Source organism: Sinohyriopsis cumingii, chromosome 4 (genome assembly GCF_028554795.1).
Source record: "Sinohyriopsis cumingii isolate HCF-2022 chromosome 4, ASM2855479v2, whole genome shotgun sequence".
NCBI classification, from domain to species: domain Eukaryota; kingdom Metazoa; phylum Mollusca; class Bivalvia; order Unionida; family Unionidae; genus Sinohyriopsis; species Sinohyriopsis cumingii.
In genome coordinates this window covers 135,278,889-135,299,848 of record NC_142964.1, presented here as the reverse complement: position 1 = coordinate 135,299,848, position 20,960 = coordinate 135,278,889, and the positions used below count along the sequence as shown (strand labels likewise).

At 35.2% G+C, this 20,960-nt stretch overlaps 1 protein-coding gene across 1 annotated transcript in view; it reads left to right on the top strand.

The window, feature by feature from the left end:
* The window catches only part of LOC149802135 (fibrillin-1-like), a 329,248-nt gene that overhangs the window by 250,207 nt on the left and 58,081 nt on the right, over positions 1-20,960 (top strand). The window contains exons 46-49 of the mRNA XM_089956539.1: positions 9,319-9,444; positions 14,463-14,588; positions 16,587-16,712; positions 17,911-18,069. Of these exons, the coding sequence (XP_089812665.1) occupies positions 9,319-9,444; positions 14,463-14,588; positions 16,587-16,712; positions 17,911-18,069 (537 nt within the window). The remainder of the gene's footprint in view (positions 1-9,318; positions 9,445-14,462; positions 14,589-16,586; positions 16,713-17,910; positions 18,070-20,960) is intronic.

Genomic DNA, 20,960 nt, shown 5'->3' with positions numbered 1-20,960 from the left:
TGTTATATGTATATCCTCTAAACTTGGTAGATTGCGGTGGCAAGCTACGAGTTTAACGAGGACTGTGCTGTCCTTAGTTAGTGCCGTTTCATTCATAATCTGAGCTCGCTAATACACTCGATAGGGGCTCTTCATTCATTGTATATAACCATCTCATTGTATATATGTTATATGTATGTCCGATAAACTTGGTAGATTGCGGTGGCAAGCTACGAGTTTAATGAGGACTGTGCTGTCCTTGTGCTGTCCTTAGTTAGTTATATGTTATATGTATATCCTCTAAACTTGGTAGATTGCGGTGGCAAGCTACGAGTTTAACGAGGACTGTGCTGTCCTTGTGCTGTCCTTAGTTAGTTATATGTTATATGTATATCCTCTAAACTTGGTAGATTGCGGTGGCAAGCTACGAGTTTAATGAGGGTTGTGCCGTCCTCCCTCTTGGGCCTCTAGACCGTTGTTTGGCGGGTTAGGGGCTCTCGTAGAGGGAATATTTGCCTAATGAACTTGGTAGATTGCGGTGGCAAGCTACGAGTTCTTGGTTGTGCCGTCCCTGAAACATCCCGACGAACTCGCTAAACACTCGATAGGTGTTCTAGGGATATTTTTTTTATTTTAAAGATTTATATATTATATAATGAACCATGAAAATATCAATGATGTAATTGTCGCTATTAAAAAATTAAAAAAAGATGGAATTAATATATCTGATGAACTTAATCCTGAAAAAATAGTTTCTGACTTTGAGATTTTACAAGAACGTAAAACCATGGGGACACACACACTATCATCTGAATACAGGCTCATGAAACGGATTCAATCGGCAATGTTTCAGTCGCTAGCTACCGTAGAAGATAATCATGTGAAGGAGTTCGTTCCTCTTTCTACCGCCGTAGAAAGAATTAAGTCGTTATTATCCCACGAGTATGAGGCAAAGAAAACGATTAGTACCCGCATAAGACTATTAAGAAAAATTATGTCAGAGAGTAACCCCGTTACTGGTGAAACGATCCAAGGTAACTTCGTTACTGGTGAAACGATCCAAAGTAACCCCGTTACTGGTGAAACGATCCAGAGTAACCTCGTTACTGATGATAATGAAAATGAAAGTTTTGGTAACTGGGGTCCATGTCAACGCTGACCACGTGTATTGGTAGTCAAAATCAAGAAAGTTCTAACCTTGTCAAATTGTTCCTAATAAATTTTATTTATTATAAATTTTATTTTTACTGAGGATTTTTTTTTTTACTACAATCAAGAAAAATGCACAAATTACTTGATTCTGACGGGGTAGTTGGTAGTCAAAATCAAAGAAAAATGCACGAACTACTTGATTTCTGACGGGGTAGTTGGTAGTCAAAATCAGGAAAATTGAGCAATTTCGTTGTATTTTAGTAAAAAAAAAAATAAAAATCTCAGTAAAAATAATATTATTAATAAATAAAATTAATTTATAATAAATAAAATTTGTTAGGAACAATTTGACAAGGTTAGAACTTTCTTGATTTTGACGGGGTAGTTGGTAGTCAAAATCAAGTAGTTCGTGCATTTTTATGTTTCTGAGGGGGTAGTTGGTAGTCAAAATCAAGTAGTTCGTGCATTTTTATGTTTCTGAGGGGGTAGTTGGTAGTCAAAATCAAGTAATTTGTACAATTTCAGTAAAAATCAGGAAAATTAATAAATATTATTTTTTTTTTGTGATAGAAATTTTAATTTTACTTTCATCGACTAGCTTTTTTAGTTGCCTAGGCCGATTAATTTGTACCAAACACAAATTTGTGCCAGTAATAATAAAATATTTTTTAAGTTGATCGAATTTGATTCTGAAGATCTACGACAAAAGTCCTTAGACAGAAATCCTTACGACGGAAGTCCTTAGACAGAAATCCTTACGGCGGAAGTCCTTAAGACGGAAGTCTTTACGACAAAAGTCTTACGACAGAAATCCTTAAGATTTCACATACAGATTTATTACAAGCTCTTCTTCACGTATGTCAATCAAGCGATTAAGGTGGTCTGTGAGTTTAAAATTGATTCGTGTTAACATATTATTGTGACACCGCAAATACACGGGATTAGTTGGTTCTTGCACGATTAAATTTCCAGGGGGAACTTGTGGTGTGAACGTGTATAGGATATATCCTTGTTGAGCCTGATTTGATCTTCCGAGATCTATTTGATAGCTGCCATCGATTACGTCACAAACCAGATTGACCGCGACAGTCGGTGTTATATTAACGATCCGCGGGGATACGTGTCTTCCGCCGCCATGTGGATCATTATCATATCTGAGAACAGTTGGAGGCGGAATTAATTTTCTCCATGCATCGAGTATTTTAGGAAAAAACTCATCAATGACATCATTGATAGATTTTCTTAACTCGGTTACACTATACCCGGGAAATTTATAATTCGGTACATCGGCTTCTGTTAATTTATATTTTTCTAACCATGCTTTTGCATCAGAATTTTTAGGTGATTCTAAAAGACTAAGCATCGCCTGAACTATTCGGCTATTAAAATATTCCATGTCTGATATAAGCTGATTTAATCTTTCCACACGCGTGATGATTTTTTCACGCGATGATGCTGATATGTCAAAAATATGTTCGTTAAAATATTGATTTAGTTGATCTAGTTGTTTTTTACATTCTTGATTGATTTCCTGAAAATATTTCATAATATTACTCCGATCAAAAATCAAAACAGGTCCTGTTTCCCCCGATTTATAAAAGTCCATGCCTCAATATCATGGTGAAAGATAAACTTGCCAAGCATCGATTTACTTTTTAAAATAGGTAGTTCCCCCACGTATGATGGATTAATTTGATGATATGATTGTCTATCCGTGACATAATCAGACTTTTTCGGTTCTGGTGGTATCGGTGTTATCGGTGGTGATATTTCAGGCCAACCTAGTACGGATCTTATCGTGGATTGATAAATATCAACGGCATAATCAGGCGAGTTTATTTCAATCGTCGAGGACAACGTCGGCTCATGAACGTTTATTGATATTTTTGATTCTTTTCCCGTTATTGATTTTATTCTACGCGCAAATTCCTCACTGATCTCTTCAATCTGGTAACTGCCGGTTGGTATTCCAACAACAACCCAGTCAGGTGTTCCATCGGGTTTGTTCTTGTTAGTAAATACGAGCGAATTATTTGCTGGTGTATCATGAAATGATTTTGATCTGATATTTGGCCAGCTGTAATATACTCGTAATTGCGCTAGTGCTATTTCTTTTACTGGAATTGCAATAGGAAAATTAACACTAAATTCAGGATTAATTGAACTTACCGAGATCATCGTTATCTTTGGCGGAGTTGTGTTGGTCACGATCTGCTGGAGTAATTCTGTCATTATTGATACTTGTATCTTTAATACCTTCATCGTATATTTTGGTTATCATTGAAAATTCGAAATTAGATATAATTCCATCACTGAGACTCGCTGATAACAACGAGGATAATTTCGAGTATGCTACCGTCGCTGTATGTAATTTTATTTTGTAATCGGATAATTTTTCGTTCGTACAAGTACATATTTTTTTTGTGATGATACCAAGCACACCTGCAATAGTTGTTGCTGCTGAAATACTGATAGTTACAGCTACTGGTGCCATCGTTGTCAACGCTGATAATATTACACCGGTTCCAGCAACAACAGCGGATACTGAATAAACAATCACATCAACGATAACCAATCGTCGTCGATATTTTTTTACTTTTACTGTATATTGATCGACTTGATCTTTTAGCGCAGCCTGCCATTCACGCGCTTGATTGTATCTGTATTGTGCACCGTCCATATATATTTTTATGCAGTAACCAATTGAGGTGTTTCAGCTACAAATTCCAAACACCACCAGAAGGATGTTGCGGTTAATTTCTTATCATCTGCTTCCAGAATAAATATTTCTTCGGTTCCGCTATTTAATACAACAGATACAACCCCGGAAAACCTGTCTGTGGAATGACGCCATGGAAACGTTGTAAATATTTCAAATTTTGCAGCACTGAACACAGACAACCTGTACACGCCAGTGACTGTTGCGGTATATTTGATAGTATTATTTTGCTGCGACCATGTTGCAAATCCCGATGATACCGTGCATACGATGTTTGTGATATGCCCGGGAGTTATTGCAGCTGGAATTTTAATCAAATTGGTTTTGCTGACAATCTCAGGAATTCCCGCTACGACGTCTTGCTGTGTTTGTTTGATCGTGTCTAGGTTATTTTTGATATCAACGAGTTTCATGTCAATGGCGCGTGGAGTACCGAAGAATTTATCTATGGTATCATCGGTTTTTTGAAAATTTCTTCGAAATCTTCCAAAAGCTCCTGCGTGAACGTCATACTCAGCCCGTAACGTGGATAATTTACCGTCTACGGTGTCGACATATTTTTTTGTTGCTGCGTCTTCGTCAGATGTTGGATCTTTTAAAACTACTATTTTGTTCCCGTTCATGCTAAGTTCACCTGTCATTGTGTCACCGGTGTTTCTCACGCGATTAGCAACACTTTTTGCAATTTCATCTCTAATGGTTTTAAGTGACATACTTGAATCTCTGATTTTGCCGCTATCAGTAAACACGGGAATATTATCTGTAACTGCACCAAGTACTCGCCGGACTATATCATTCCATTTGATATTGCTGGTTTTTAGTTTACCATATCGATCTTGAAAAATAACAACCTCATCTGGATCAACTCCAGCAAGGTTCATAATATCAGCGAGGTCATCTTTAGTCGCATACTTTGACAGATCAACGTCGGATTTTATTTTCTTACTAGTAGAAGATCTTCCGTAAATATCAACCATTATAATAAGATCCGTTGTTTAAAATGCTTTACGCGCAACAAATCGGTTGCTTGTATAATCGTGCACGACTTTATGTGGCGGCCTGGATGATTTTGATATAGCGTTAAGTACATTAATTACTTCACGGCCGCATATTGGCGGATCTGTCATTGTTTGTGTGGGTAGCGTTGAATACCAAACTTTGGAACCTCTAGTTGTTGCGTGGAGTGGTGCGACATACTTGATAAATTCAACAGGTGGAGCTAACCCGTACGAATCAAAATAAACAATTCCACGCGGGTGAACCGCGTATGATACCCAATGAGTACCGGGTCCGGAACGTTTGTCAAGATTAATAATACCTGTTTCTAGTTTGTTTGGTTGTTTCGGTAATTGATCTCGCATAAAAACACCTCTAAAGGCGGATATTTTTAATTTTTTAGCAGCATCAAGTAAATCAAAATTTGATGCTGGAACGTCTAACGAAATGATCCTGGAAGCCTTAGGCCTCTCCCCCAACGAGATCCCGGTAATCTTAGACCGCGTCCCTTTTTTTTGTATCCTTGCCCTGTTGCTTTCTTTAGTGCCATTCCAGCGGCTGTTCCAACAGCACCTAACGCGGCCGCTTTTGCTACGGCTGGAGCAGCCGCAGCTATTAATGCCGGAATGGCCGCAAGAAGTGGAAATATACCACCCGTTTTAACCATGTCTTTGATGGCGCTCGGGGAGAGATGGAATTGAACTCCAGTTTTTGATTCTAGGGCTTTATTGAAATGTTTAATCTGATTATTTGTCAGCGATAATTTGTTTGGACCACCACTAATATGATCTCGTTTTAGTGATATTTTAGTTCCGCATTTGTTGGCGGTTTTTGATTGAAGCTTTTTTACCTGACCCGGGGTCAGAGTAACATTAACATGACTATACGACATTTTTATATAAAATATATTTTTCTAAATAACACGATTAAAGATTTTCCACCGGTGCATCAACAACTCTCATTCGACCACTGCCACCTTCAAGTAACATGGCCTTGTCGCTAAGTATGACCGCGATCGCTTTGTAGAAGCCGGGAACAATTGGTGGACCGGGTATATCAGGAGGAGGGTTAGTAACATGAGCTCGAAAGTGTATATCAACAACAGATTGTTTGGATAAATCAAGATGTTCTAGTGAAAAATAATAAATCGGATATAGACCTGTAAAATCTAGTTGTGATATTTGCAACCCGGTATCTATATTTTGATCACGTCCCATGAATGACATTAAACGATGATATGCGCGCGCTACATGATTTTGATCAAAATTTAGTTGTATATCCTCGGCTGGTTCTTGATGTCCATTTATCCGTAAGGAAACTTCATTAACTCCAAGGTTGTCAAATATCATATGTGAACGTTGTTGATTATTCGTCCGAGCATTATCTTGTAGTGCAATAAAAATATGTCGTGGTGCAGAAACACCCTGTTGTGATGCTATATGCCATGTAAATAAACCATTAATATTGCTTTGAGCAGCATCTGTGGTTACTGTTAACCATGATAGCAATGATTTACCGCCTTGATCCATAAAAGATAGTAATTTTTGTTCCTCAGTAATAGATGGAGTCATTACTGGCATCCACAATGAAAGTTTTGATATATTTACTTTACCCTCGGCAACACCAGCACCTCGCCAGATTGCATCATTATCATTACCTTTTCTTACGAGCACAATTGTGTGTTTAGCTCCAAAGATGACTTTTCTAACATTTCTGCAAAATCCAAAGATATGAGATAATGGAATTGCACACGAAAAATTTCTATTATCTCCCGACAGCGCTGCTCGGCGTGTTGCAAATCCCAGGTTGTAAGTCGCATTAACGCTTCCTACAATATCAAAAGCAGCACCTGGTCTGTCTGCGTGTTCAAAATCAACTGGTTGTGGATCAGATGCAGTACCTACTGGTGTTCGTATTTTAGTATACTGAACATGATCAGCGTTGTCAGTAATATCCTTAGCAAACATCATTGTTGGACCAGCTGATCTTGTAAAGTCGTCAGAATATCTCGCTAGACCAATTATTGTTGTAGCAACGTCGACATCATTCTGAACTGATTCAATATTTTTTCCATCAATCATATATGTGGCGCCACTAAATAATGCCATGATCCCGTTGTTGACAAAACCAACACGCAAATTAGCAGCATATGGCGTATTAGCTACAACATTCGTTACAAGTCTACCTTCTACTTCAATAAACGCCTCAGCGGGCAAGAAATATCTACTTGTATCATGAACCTGTAATTCGATTCTCCCCTGATGATTTGGTTGTCTTGCGTCATAAGAATAAAACTGATAATCACGTACTGACTCGTACTTAAGGACAGGTGCCTCCATATCAAATGCTGGGTCTGATTCGCGCCTGAACATTTTTATTATAGTTACCATTTTTCCAAATGATGATCATCGTCGATGAAGACCACTTCCTGCTATTAAATTTGCTGTTATATTTTTTTGTGCTTCTTCAGATATCGCCGCTAGTTTTTGATTTGCAGCCTGATTTATTATTTTACTGACATCTGCAGGCATCACCTCAGTACTTGCCAGTTTCACCGGTGGTTGTTGTTTTCGTCGCAATAATCGTGCTAGTCTTTCCTTGATCGCCGAGAACGCCTTACCAGCAACATTGACAATTGCACCAGGAGCTTTATCACGAACAATATCAATAGCCTTCATCGATAATTGTTTTGCGACGGGTGCTACTTTTGGAGCTATCCTCGTGAATAATCCCCGAATGACATCACCAAGTCCATTTCCGTAAATAACACTATAGATTGGTAATCGTGAGTTTACCGCTCTAACCTGTGTGGGTTTACGATGATTATCATGCACAATCATCTTATTTTATTTACCATTTATCTAACAACTAGTCATCAACGAGCTCATCAATAAGTTCTCGGTAAACGCCAATATCCATGATACCACCTTGAAATAGTCGCCGACAAATATCAGCTGCTTCAGTGGTTATTTCTGGTGAATTATTTCCGGCACGTTTTCCTCCTATGAGAACTTCTAACCGTGATACGTCATTGATGATATTATCAGGACATAAACCAGATCCTGTTTTAGGTTCATCTTGAGGTGGTGGTTGCATTTCCGGAGTAGGTACTTCAGTGGTGTCCCGGGGTGAACCTTCTCGAAATCCATGTGGTGAACCTGTCGGTGTAAATGTCATTTTCGGTGCAGGAATTTTCTTCGAGGAGGGTGATTTAAGTGACTCTTTAGCCTTTTTAATTTCCGACATCAACCTTTGCTGTGGCGAAGAAGATTGTTGTTGTTCTATTTGTTGCAGAGGTGGAGGAAGCTGATACTGGGAGGACTCTCCTTGTTCTAGTTGTTCCCGTCTCCATCTAAGTCTATTTACTTCTTCTTTAAGTCCTTCAAATTCTGGACCTCTAGCTTGTTTTCTGTTGTAATATACGCGATATATCCATTTAATGAAATTATCATCATTTGTTTTTTCATAACGGGGTTTTAAAATACTAGATTTATTAGATATACTATTTAATATTGCTTCAGGTAATCTCTCTCTTTCAATTTTTCTAATTTCCTCAACAACTCCTTCTTTAAATTTTGCAATTAATTCTACGTTTTCTCCTGCTGGTTTGGATTTAGATGCAAGTTTTTTTCTCACATCGGCGACTTCGGTACGAAGTTCTTCAATACCTTCAAGTATTTCCTCATCAACAGGTGGAGGTTGAGCTGCAGCTATGTCAGTTGGAAGGTCTCGTAAAATCTTCTTTGCCTGTTTAGTTCTTCTTGCTATTTTTTCTGATATCGGAAGAAGATCTTCTTTGATGACAGTTGCAACTTTCTCAGTAGCTGCAGTGACGGGCTTAAACAGTTTTTTAGTGTCCTCTTCATACTCAACTTTTGCTTCTTGCTGCGCTTGTAGATTTTTTCTAAATGAGTCTTTGACAGGAAGAAATTTTTTAATTGCTTCTAATCGTTCTCGAGCTGTTCTTGCAGTATGAGATTCTGGATGTACCATTTTTATTATAACATAATAATTTAATTAATATCAGCAAAAGAGGAATACAGAAGTTTGATGATATATTATAAACACAGAAAAAACATAAATCCCAAAATAGAAAAACCACCATCAGAACTTGAATATTACTTGAAACATAGAACAAATTCCGAAGATTCAGATGAAGATGAAACAGATGAAGATTCCCATGATTCAGATGATGATTCCCAATATTGATAGCAGCAGAGAGGGGCGTCTACGGTTCTGTTTGGGACAAACAATAATCGTAGACGTGGTAATTGACCTCTATGAGTGGTCACTATTTTTTTTGGTAAAACACAAGGGTGACCATTCCCCTAAGTGGTCTGTTCACCCTCTCTGCTGCTCATGTACTCTGTGATGCTGAAGTTAGAACTGAAATATTTTAAAATATGAGAACAGTATTGATTATATTGAAATACGGATTAAAATGGATTTTTAACATTTCTACCTATATCTAGATATTGATGAATGTCGTTCACTGCTGGCTCCCTGTCTGAATGGAAGATGTCAGAATGTCCCTGGTAGTTTTGTGTGCCAGTGTCAGCCAGGTTACTCTCTGACCTCAGATAGAATGAACTGCAGAGGTAAGTCAGTCAGTCATACAGCAACAGGATTTGTGTGCAACAGCTAGTGTTAGTACTCACAGCAAGATGAGGCATCCTGAATGGGAAGACAATTACCATCAGATAGAGTTTATGAAGCTTCCAGTTATTTATCACATTTACATAGCACTATTTGACTAACTGCATAATTATCGTTTTTATAACATAATTCTAATCTATATAAGACAATGAATTTGACTAATTTCATAATTATTATTCAAAATAACAGCCATCTATCCAACAATTTGTCTTACTGGATATTTTTTAATGGTTATCAGGGTTTTGGATTTGATTATGATTATTAGAATGTGCTTTTTAGGTGACTTCCTGCAGGTTACTAGCAGGAAATGTGAACTTTGTCAACTGTGCAATTCCAAACACAGAGAAGGCTTACCTGTTGATAATGTGAAATCATATCTGAAAAAGATACCTTCTTTAGAAAAAGAATTGTGCTTTGTCTATAATATTTTTGAGATTAGCTTGTAAGAGTGTTTTTCCTCAATGATTTCATTCTTACTGGAATGTTGGAGTAATAACCTAGACATCTATTGAATAGGTTACCAGTTTAAATTTGTAAAGTAAAAAATGTAGATGCTAAGTTCAGTGCTGCTAAAATGGTATTTAATAGTCTCTGCAAAGTTTTAAAGCGGTGATCAGTCACCATTTTTGCAGTATAATTCTTTATAGACTAGTTCCATACATATTGTTGGACTCGTTTTGTAATAAGACTTGAAGAACTAGTCTAAGATATGGCAAAAATGGTAGCTGATTATCAATGTAAACTTCATAGAAGCTGTCAAACATTATTTTAGTAGGAAACTAAATGAAATAATCAAGGAAAAACACTGGAATTAGGTAAGGGCTGTTCCAGTAAAACATACATGGGACATAGGGAAGGCACTTTTAAAGTGGGGTACTCACCCATAGATGCAATTTAGAATTTTCTTTTCATTTTAATATGAATTCTGTGAAATCAAAGTACCCTGGCATATATTTTTTTAAAACTGCCTTCCCTGTGTATCATGTTTGTTTAAATGGAACAGCCATTTTAATGTTGAGTTAGTTCTTGGAATCTGTATGATCTGTGTGATATTTAACTATGGGTATATTGTTTGGCTACTGTCTGTCCACATGTATGTTTGTTTTGGATCCATTTTAGTACAATGGCACCAAAACTATAAAATGTATACCTATAAAATTTGACAGTTTATCGTGGTCATATGTGTAACAAAATAACCTGAATTTCAGTCATTACAGCAGTTTATCCAAAAAAAATTAAGATTTTTGCTCTTAAGGTAGACATGAAATTTAGCAGGCATATTTATATTTTTATATAAATGACTTCATTAGAGTTTTCTTACTTTTACAATAAGTTTTTAATTCTTTGCATATTTTGAACATTTTACGTTCAGAATTTTTGACAAAAAACTTTTCAGCAGAATTAAGCGAAAATCACTTCAGGTGAACAAATGAAATTTGTTATACACGTTTGTAGTATATGTAAATGATTTGACTGTATTTTTGTTCAATTGTAGCAATTTTGCAATTTTTTAAAAACATTTTCAATTGATTTTGGACTTCAACTTTTTTGAGGTCTGCAGTTAAAGTAGGGTATACATGTTTTAGAAACACAAATCTACTTGTTATTATTATTGAAGATGATATATAAGGGATAAAGATACCATACTCATAATTTGTATCAAGTAATTATGAAAACTGTCCATGTTATTTTATTTAATATGGAAATTATTTCAAATTGAATTTAACTTGAGAAACATTATTACATCACCACATGTTATCATTGGCATATTTCACCACATGTTATTGTTGACATGCTTTGCTACATGTTATCAATTTTTCGGACCCAATTATCACATTATAGTGGGTTTCCACTATATATATATATATATATATATATATATATATATATATATATATATATATATATAGTCAGTGCCATTTCTTGTGGACAGCTCCGGTGGCCTAGTGGTTAGATCGTCCACCTCAGATGTGGGAGGTCATGGGTTCAATTCCCGGTCGAGTCATACCAAAGACTTACAAAAATGGTACTAACAGCTGCCTCGCTTGGCACTCAGCATTAAGAGGTTAGTGTTAGGACTGGTCAGCCTGATGTCAGGATAATGTGACTGGGTGGGACATCATGCTACATGTCTGTGGCATGATGCCTCAGTGCTGGACATCACTATAAACTGCCACACTGCAGACATCATAGCGATATGACTGAAAAATTGTTAATGCTATGTTAAAAATCCAGATCACACACACACACACACACATACACCACTTCTTGTTATTTATTAGGTCAAATATGGTATTTTTTCTTATATCACACAGTGTTTGCACATATCCTCAGAGTTATCACTTGTAAATCAAAATCAGTTTGTACTTCTGCCATAAAAGTTTAGACACTAAAAGTTGTTGTTTGTACTGTGAGCTTCCATGGACTCAGTTTGTATGTTCAGTTAGCATGACTAATTAATATCTGCATATTATGTCTCCTAATCCTTAATTGGGCTGATGGAACAATGCCAGGTGTTTGCAGAAAAGGTCTTCTTACCTGAGCTGAGTACACATCTAGTCTTCCATTCTATTTAAACATGAAACTGATGTACTTATATATATTGCATTAAAAAAACATTATAACCATAGTCCTTGAAGCCAACTGATTAGGCTATATGTAATTGTTTTATAATGAGAGAGAAAATAAGCCAGGAAAATAATGAACACTGCAAGTAAGGCTCCCTACATCAGTAAAAATGGTGATTCAACAATTATAGAGATATTAACTAGCTTGACCAGTTGCTGTCATAATCATTCAAATCAAGCAACATACAACTTTTTGATATTCATAAAATGACATAACTTAAAATAGTCTCTTTTTAGGTACCATTTTTCAAGTACAGTAATATCAGTTTAAGTTATTGTGATGTCTACATAGGGGAGAGTAAGACCTACCCTTATGCTGATCATCTTGTTTCCTTGTATCTTTGGATTTATTTCTACAAGAGTAAATGGGGAATGGGGGAACAAGCCAAGGTAAGAAAAGGAAAGGAGAATATGGGTATTTATGACATTTGGATCACAGATTGCAAAATTGTTGCAGTATTAGTTTCAGCATTAGGTGGAAAGTTGGGAAGAGTCAGTAGTTTCTCATTTTTAAACAATTTGGGATAAATTATCCAAGTTATATTTTTAGTTCTCAAGTTTTTTTAACAAGGATGAATATAATAATTTGTCCTGTTCTAAGATAATATAGTAGTTCTTTTGGTGTGTTTTGCATTGTTATTGACAGAATCATATACACCTTTCCCTCGATAACTCACACACATCAAAGTCCAAAAACATAGACTGCACTTTAAGCAAGGGCATGAGTTACCAAGGAACCACCAAAAAAATGCGCTAGACATCCAGAGAACCACTGGGTTGAGGAGGGGGGGGGCAACTGGGCTGTTTAATGACTGAATCCGCATTTTATATTTGCTTTTTTCTGATGAAGTTGTTCATTATTTGGTATAAATGAAATTTATTTTCAAACTGTTCAACATCCAAAAGATCGATAACATAATTACACCTGGTTTCAGCAACCAACATAGTGCATGAATGTTGTAGTGTATTATGTCATGGCTTTTTGTATTGTTAAATATTCTGGGTCCTGGAGTGGTGAGTAAATTTTTTCCTAAAACAAAGAGTCTACTTATTAGGGAACAGACTAACTGTTGATAAACTACCAAACAAGATTCCTTTTTATCAAAAACACCCAACATTTTTTTGTGAGACAATAGTCTACATTGAAACTCAATTTTTGTATTATTCAATTACTAAAATATGATGCATGATTTCATTGCAAGTGATAGTGGAACTTCTTATCATCCTTGAAGATATCTCTACATGCGAATTTAGGAGTTCTCTGAAACTTGTTTTCCCCACAATGGTCTGAATCTGTGAAACAAAGTTTTTTATTTGACAAAGTTCTCATTTCACTTTGTTGCCTTGCTTTCTTTGATCACAGTTATTGAGTCTAGTTTATTTAGATTATGTACAGAATAACTTTTATAACAGTGGTCGATTGATAAATGAAATGAGGTAACCGACATACAAACGGGGCTGCTAGTTCTTAAGCATGTAGGATTTGTATGCCTTTTAACATTTTTGATTTATTCCACCTCCTATATTTCATTTAAAAGACATAATTAACATGATAATAGGATAGCTTTTTATTTGGTGTAACAGAACAACAAGTGCGTCTGCCACTCCGATATCAAAACACAGTCGGCACTTAATTAGGTTCTCAGGGAAAATGTTAGCTGACATAGCTGTTATGGTAGATTGACACATTTTACGCTTAATTACAAGAGGACATATTGCATTTATGATGATTACACTTAAAAGGAACTAAAAGAAAGAACTAGAACATAAATTTCAATTGATAAAAAATAATTTAGTTGGTATTTATTTATTAAAGTACTGCTGCCACTAGGTGTAAGTGACAATTTCATTTATCAAAATTTCCTTTAATATCGCTAATTATGGTATAATAAGAATGTCGTTTGGAAAGAAAATGTAATAGATTATATGACTTCTTATTTAAAGTTGATATTTCATAAAGTTGATTAAAATTTCCAGGTCCTATCTAACGTTTTCGCCAATAAAATGAGCATTATATCAAAGTTTCCATTACCAATTTTGATCACAATTTTCTTCAAGTTCAACAAATAAGGATACATTTTTTTTGTATTTGCTGGTTTCCAAAATGGGATCAATGCCTGACCCCACATTACATGCAGGTTCTCAAGTTATCACGACATGAGTTATCGAGGGAGTGGTGTATTGGTCTTTTTTGTGAATTGAGGAAATTAGTTTTTGTAATGGCTTGCAATGTTTAGAAATGTTTAGTAAACAATACATCTGATAAATAAAATATGAAATGGACTATTATTTAAGATCCTCCTTAAAGGTTGCATTTTCTTGTGCATTTCCAGACATGGATGAATGTGCAGAGATTCCAGGAATCTGCAGGCGTGGTCGTTGTGAGAACACAGAGGGATCGTATGTTTGCTCTTGTTTTGATGGCTACCAGCTGTCCAGGACTGGAGAAGAGTGCCAAGGTATCATCTTATTATAGAGACATATAATGTTGACAAATTTGCTAGAATTTGAGGGAATTTTATAAGCCAGGGTATTTCAGTAAGAGATGGAACCACTTTATGTTCACAGCCAATCACCTTTCAATCCATTGAAAACGAAAACATTCTAAAACTTTGTGTTCTCACATTTTTTGACACCTGAGCAAGGTGCAGTATGCAAACTTAAAACTAGACTCTTTCTGGCATCCATCTTTGTCTATCTTTGGCCACAGATAAGCATATGTAAAACAAGAACTGTTGCATCTATTATTCTGATAATTTGGATTACAGTACATCACAAACTGGCATGCTACAGACCACATGGACTTGGTTGGATTATGAAAGAATCTATATTGATTTATAGAATTTTAGTAAGTAGAAAAGTTAGGATATTGCACAGGTTAGAAAAAAAGGGCTTTAAAAATGATACTTGTTTCTAGTTTCATCCTGGAAACAAATTGTATCAGTGGAGTAAGATTCTTTGAATGTCATTGTTTTTTCTCTCTCCAAGTACCAGAAATAAATGACAGTTGCATGACCTTTAAGAAAGACCTTGTTACTGTTACTAAACAATACAACAGTTCGGTAAACACTCTATATATAAGTACTTAAATAATTTGTTTTTGTCCAATATAATTCGCAGTAACTTTGAAGCTGACCACCACTAATAAACCATGCTTTCTACCCCATGCCCAGTAGACACTTAAAAATTTTGGGAGAAATAGTAAGCCCAAACATGATGTCAAATCCTGTTGCCTTTGAGCAAAATGTAAATCCAGACTGGTCCTGACAGTCAGAAAATGTGAAATTTCTATATGCCTACCATTTGGCAGACATGTTATGCTAAACCTCTGTCTGTATGTTAATTTTTTATGTCCATGCATCTGTGCGTGCTTCCGTCCATTAAGTCCAAATTTTCTGAAAAATTATTTCAGTTCTACCAATCTTCATTGCATGTTGGTTCTTCAGTCATGATGAAAAAATGAAGTCTAATGATTTGGGGGGTAAAAGATCAAACTTCAAAGGTCAGTGTCACCGACTGAAAGCAGAAATATAGTTTTATATAATAACTTAAGTTCTAGATCATATACCTTAACTAAAGTTTGTATAATGCTTGCATATAAGGTATGGAAAGAAAGGTGGAAAGTTCAAAGGTCAAGGTCATTGTGGCTCAAAGAAAAATGGGTTTTGCCAAATTACTTTTGTTTAGTAGTACATGTACATTCTTTGACAAAAGTTTATGAATGGCAAAGTAATAAAGAAGCCAGTAGATTGTTGGATCTAAAGATCCAAAATTGACCATGTTAAGTCTGATGAGAAAGTAATAAATAATACAATGAAATATTGGTTTCTGCATAGTAGTCTAATTCAGGACAATGTAACTTGACCAAAGGTCCAGGTATTTGAGACCCATTGGTCAATAACATCTGGTCAACCATGCCCAGCCAATATCCACCTAGAGGACCATTGAACACAGGGTAGGTATATAATATTCCATTCCCAGTATTTTAAAAAATAATGTTTTAAATTAAAGACAACCTTTTTTTTCTTGGGTTGGAAGTCAAAAGTTGGAGTCAGTCAGGAAAATGGAAACAAAACTAATTTTCTTTGAGGCCTAATTACTGATACAGAAATTATAGCATCATCATTTCAGAATATTTAATTGTTGACACTTTGCTTACTAAGGTCATTCCTGGTCCAAAAGTTTATGATGGTAACACTATGTATTTTTTAGATCAAATCGGTCTTTGGTTCATTCATTCATTCATTCATTCATTCATACATTCATTCATTCACTCACTCACTCATTCATTCATTCATTCATTCATTCATTCATTCATTCATTCATTCATAAACCTTTCAAAGCAATTTGTACAAGATTAAATCATGTAATGGTGTGATCAAAGTAATTTAACTCCTGCTTGATAATTAGTTGGTCCTAATGAATTCATTTGAAATATCTTTATTTATTTTATTTAGATATAAATGAGTGCCGTACAGTGCCAGGTATTTGTGCCAATGGACAATGTATCAACACAGATGGCAGTTTCCGTTGCTCATGTCCACCAGATTATGTTGTGTCTAGTGATGGGAAAACATGTGTAGGTGGGTAATTGAAACATTTTTATATATAGGACAGAAATCACAATATCTGATACCCACTGAATTAAAAGATTAAAGTCAGTTCTCAGAATCAAAAGAATTGAGTATTGAGTCAGTTTGTTTTCTCGTTTTTACATTCTCATCATCTGAACCATGTATTTTCCTTGTTTAAATAATTTTAGGCATAATATTCATATTTTTTTAAATATGTATGTATCTGATCAGGGCTAGAAAAATGCGAAATCATTTGTGCTTTAATTTATGATTTATGTTCAGAATCTTAATTTTTGTTTTATTTTTATGTAATGTTGAAAGCAAAGGACTAAGAGTTTTTTGTATTTGACATCTAGATTTGATTGACAGCCCTGTTTAGTCCAAACTCTTGCTAACAGCCCTATCTGAATTTTTTAATCCAAACTCATGCTGACAGCTTTCTCTGATGTGGTTCAGTTGAAACTCTGCATTAAATATCTCATAACATTAGGAACATTGTTAAAACGTTATTTAAACCATATTCAGAACAAAGGTTGTTCATCATGTGCATCGTTAAAACATTGTTTCAACCTGGTAAGTATTCAGAACAAGGATTGCTCATCGTGGGCATCATTTAAACATTGTTTCAACCTGGTAAGTATTCAGAACAAGGATTGCTCATCATGGGCATTTTCATCACAGTTAATTCTTCAAAACAGTTCGAACTTTGAAAACCAAATATTTAGTGCCACAGAATATAGACGTGCTGAATATTTTTAATTATCAAGGCCAAAGAGTACAGACACCTGCTTGATATTTGAATTATCTGGGTTAGTTTGTAAGTATAAGCTGAGGTATTAATTTAATGTTTAATACAAATATTAAGTTATGCTTTTCCCATTTGCAAAAATGATCTACATGTACTATAAACATGCTGGAAACAAAAAGAATAAAAGCACCTTCAGTTGATGCAGGTTGCAGTATTTGATGATAAATGGCTGTATGTTAGATTGATTAATTATAATACATACTTAATAAGCACAATCTGTATTCAGTTTTATCCAATCTGGTATCTGTGTTATTTTTATGTTTGTAAAGTGTATTTCAGTGTTCATAAAGTGTATTTCAGTGCTAATAAAGTATGTTTTAGTGTTCATAAAGTGTATTTCAGTGTTCACAAAACTTTAGGATGAAATAATACAACTTTTGTTTCTTTTTCTATATTTAGACATTCGTCAGGGTAGTTGTTTCCGAGTATTTGATCGTGGAGTGTGTCGCGATCCCCGCTCCATGAACATGACACGAGCTCAGTGTTGCTGTACAGGTGGTGAAGCATGGCAATATTCACGGATAGTGCTGTGTGAGGTCTGTCCAAAACCTGGTGAGGGTAAGTAACTCTAGTCTGAAACCACTGTTCTATGAGAACTAAATTCCCAAGCATGATAGTAATATATTTCAAATACATGTCATTTTCTCACCCACCTAATAGGATTATCCAGAGTTTTATCCTGGATTAGATAAATCTTTCTTGGGTTATATAAGATCAAACAGATGGCTTATATATATTTGACATCTTCAATCACACAATGCATTTGCAGATTGAATACCTTATTTACCATATATGTTGGGACACCATAAATAAATTTTGAAAGTAATTTTTTGGTGCACTGTATGTTCTGGGACACGTCAGTGTTTATTGAGTTGTAAGTTGTGGAACACCTTTTAAATCATTCAAAAATTACGTCAGAAAATGCATTCCAAATGAATTTTTTTTAACAAAAATAAAAAAGTATGTACTTGAGATAAAACTCTTTCATCCACTGCAGTATCATATCAATGCAGTCCTTTTCCTGCACATGCACAATCCATTCTTTCACTGCATGAATATTTTGTTTAGCTATCTTGTGCCATGATGCCATTGATGACCATGCACAAAGCACTATATTGTGTCATTTTAAAAATTGTTCCATTGTTTCAATTTATTTTTGAAATTCCCATGAATATAGGTGAAAAGAAACCAAAGTTTGCTTCCATATCTTAGCCAATTTGTATATTCAAAAATAATAATCTGTGCACTACAAAGAATCCAAAGTCAGCTTCCGAGGTCAGCTTGCATTGTAATAAAATAACCTTTGTATCAATATCCTTGTTTTTAATAATGGCTAAAAAGTATCCATAGTCTCCTTTTGAGGTCCACTTGTTTTATAATAGAAATAACCTTTGTCTTTGATGTCCTGTCAGTAAGATCAAACAATGAGTTTACTGCTTGCTGCCATTTGTCTTTATTCACTACCCAGGCTTCTATTTGCCTAGCATCTGTAGTTATAATTAATACAAACAGGCATTGATGTTTGCAGGTAAATAGTATACACAGCAACAATGTGCGTTAATAATACTTTATAACTCATGCTTGCAAAAAGATTGTCATTTGCACTCAAGTGAATGTATTTTTAAATGATTTTTATTTGTGAGATACTGTCATGCAGTTAACCTGGATATAATTCAGTCTTGGTTATTTTGCACCTAACACCATGCCAAGCTTGAATGGTAGATACCTTTGAGAAATCGGTTGATTATTTCCCTTTTGTTTGCGATTCCAGTTTTCAGTTGGATAACATATTAAAACCTTAGTTTTAGTACAACCAAGCATGATTTGTTTCTCTATGTTCATGTCAATGAACAATGTGTCATGTGTTGTTAGATCTTTGTGATCCATGCTACAGTATGGATACCTACACTATATATACAGAGTTCATGGATATATTTTATTCTTTTCTGCTGATGATGAAAAAATGGAATAAATGATAACAATACAAGGTTAGTTTCTTTCATTTTATTATCAAATAAGCAGATTGTTTATCTGTTTTATTGCAACGTGCAGTGGGGGAGAGGGGGTTCAAATTCAACACAAATTTATTTCGTTTCTTAAGTCTATGGACATATGACCTAGGTGGAAAAAAAATTCACCATAAGTTTTGGGACAGGAAAAAATGTATTATTTTATCATGTCCCAATATATATGATAAATACAGTACAGACCTGTCAATTTCTGAATGATTTTCACGAAGAAAATAATGCATGCAGTTAGTGAACAGGTGAAAAGAAGTATTTCCCCATGTTTATAGTCAGACTGGAGAAGTCCAAAACCTAGGGACCAAGATTTGTATCAGCAACTCAAAAAGCCTTATCTCTTTCATTGATCTTATCCACTATATACAGTTCAAAGTAAATATAAAACAACTTTCGACTGTAAAATGACCCAATTTCAAAACGTATCACAAAGATGATGCATAAATTTGCAGTGCTAACTGGGTAAACTGGTACTAGACTTTAGTTGCTGTCATTTATTCACTGAGACTGTTGATATTGAAATTGGCACATGTGGTAAGGAAGGAATATTAAAGCATTCAAGCAAACAGTTGCTATTTTCAAGGAAATTATCATGTGCAGGAAAAATAACTACTGACACAATTTGAAATCCTGTTGATGTGCTAAAATCTTTCATGCTGAAATCTGGAGTGAATTGTTAAAGAACCTGCTCAAACTTCTTACATGGCATGAATTGTTTGCTTGTGTGTGTGATTTTGATTTGTAACATAACTTTAACAATTTTTCAGTAATATCGCTGCAATATATATAGCTGCAGTGTGGCAGTTTATAGTGATGTCTAGCACTGAGGCATTGTGCAGCAGACATGTAGCATGATGTCCCACCCAGTCACATTATCCTGACACCAGGCCAACAAGTCCTAACACTAACTTCTTAATGATAAGCACCTAATAAGGTAGCTGTTTGTATCATTTTTATAAGTTTTTGGTATGACTTGGTCAGGATTCGAACCCATGACCTCCCACATCCAAGGCAGATGCTCTGATGACTGAATTGTTAAAGAACATGCTCAGACGTCTTACATTGAGTGAATTGTTAAATAATATGCTCAGACATGTTACATGGAGTAATGTGTTAAAGAACATGCTCAGACATGTTACATGGAGTAAGGTGTTCAAGAACATGCTTTAACTTCTTACATTGCTAGGTAAATAGATTACATGAACTCCAAATTGATATGAAATCTGGAATTGAATGTTAGCTTTTACTCTCAGACTTTCCACTCTTCACAGAAACAAGTATAATTTGCTTTGCCATCAGAAATTAGTTTTCAGTAGTGACCACATCAATATATTATGGTAATTCTGTGCTCTGTTTTCATTTGGAGAAAGTAAGTATTACATTTTTCACCATAAAAATGTTTCTGTGATAATGGCATTATCGTCACGT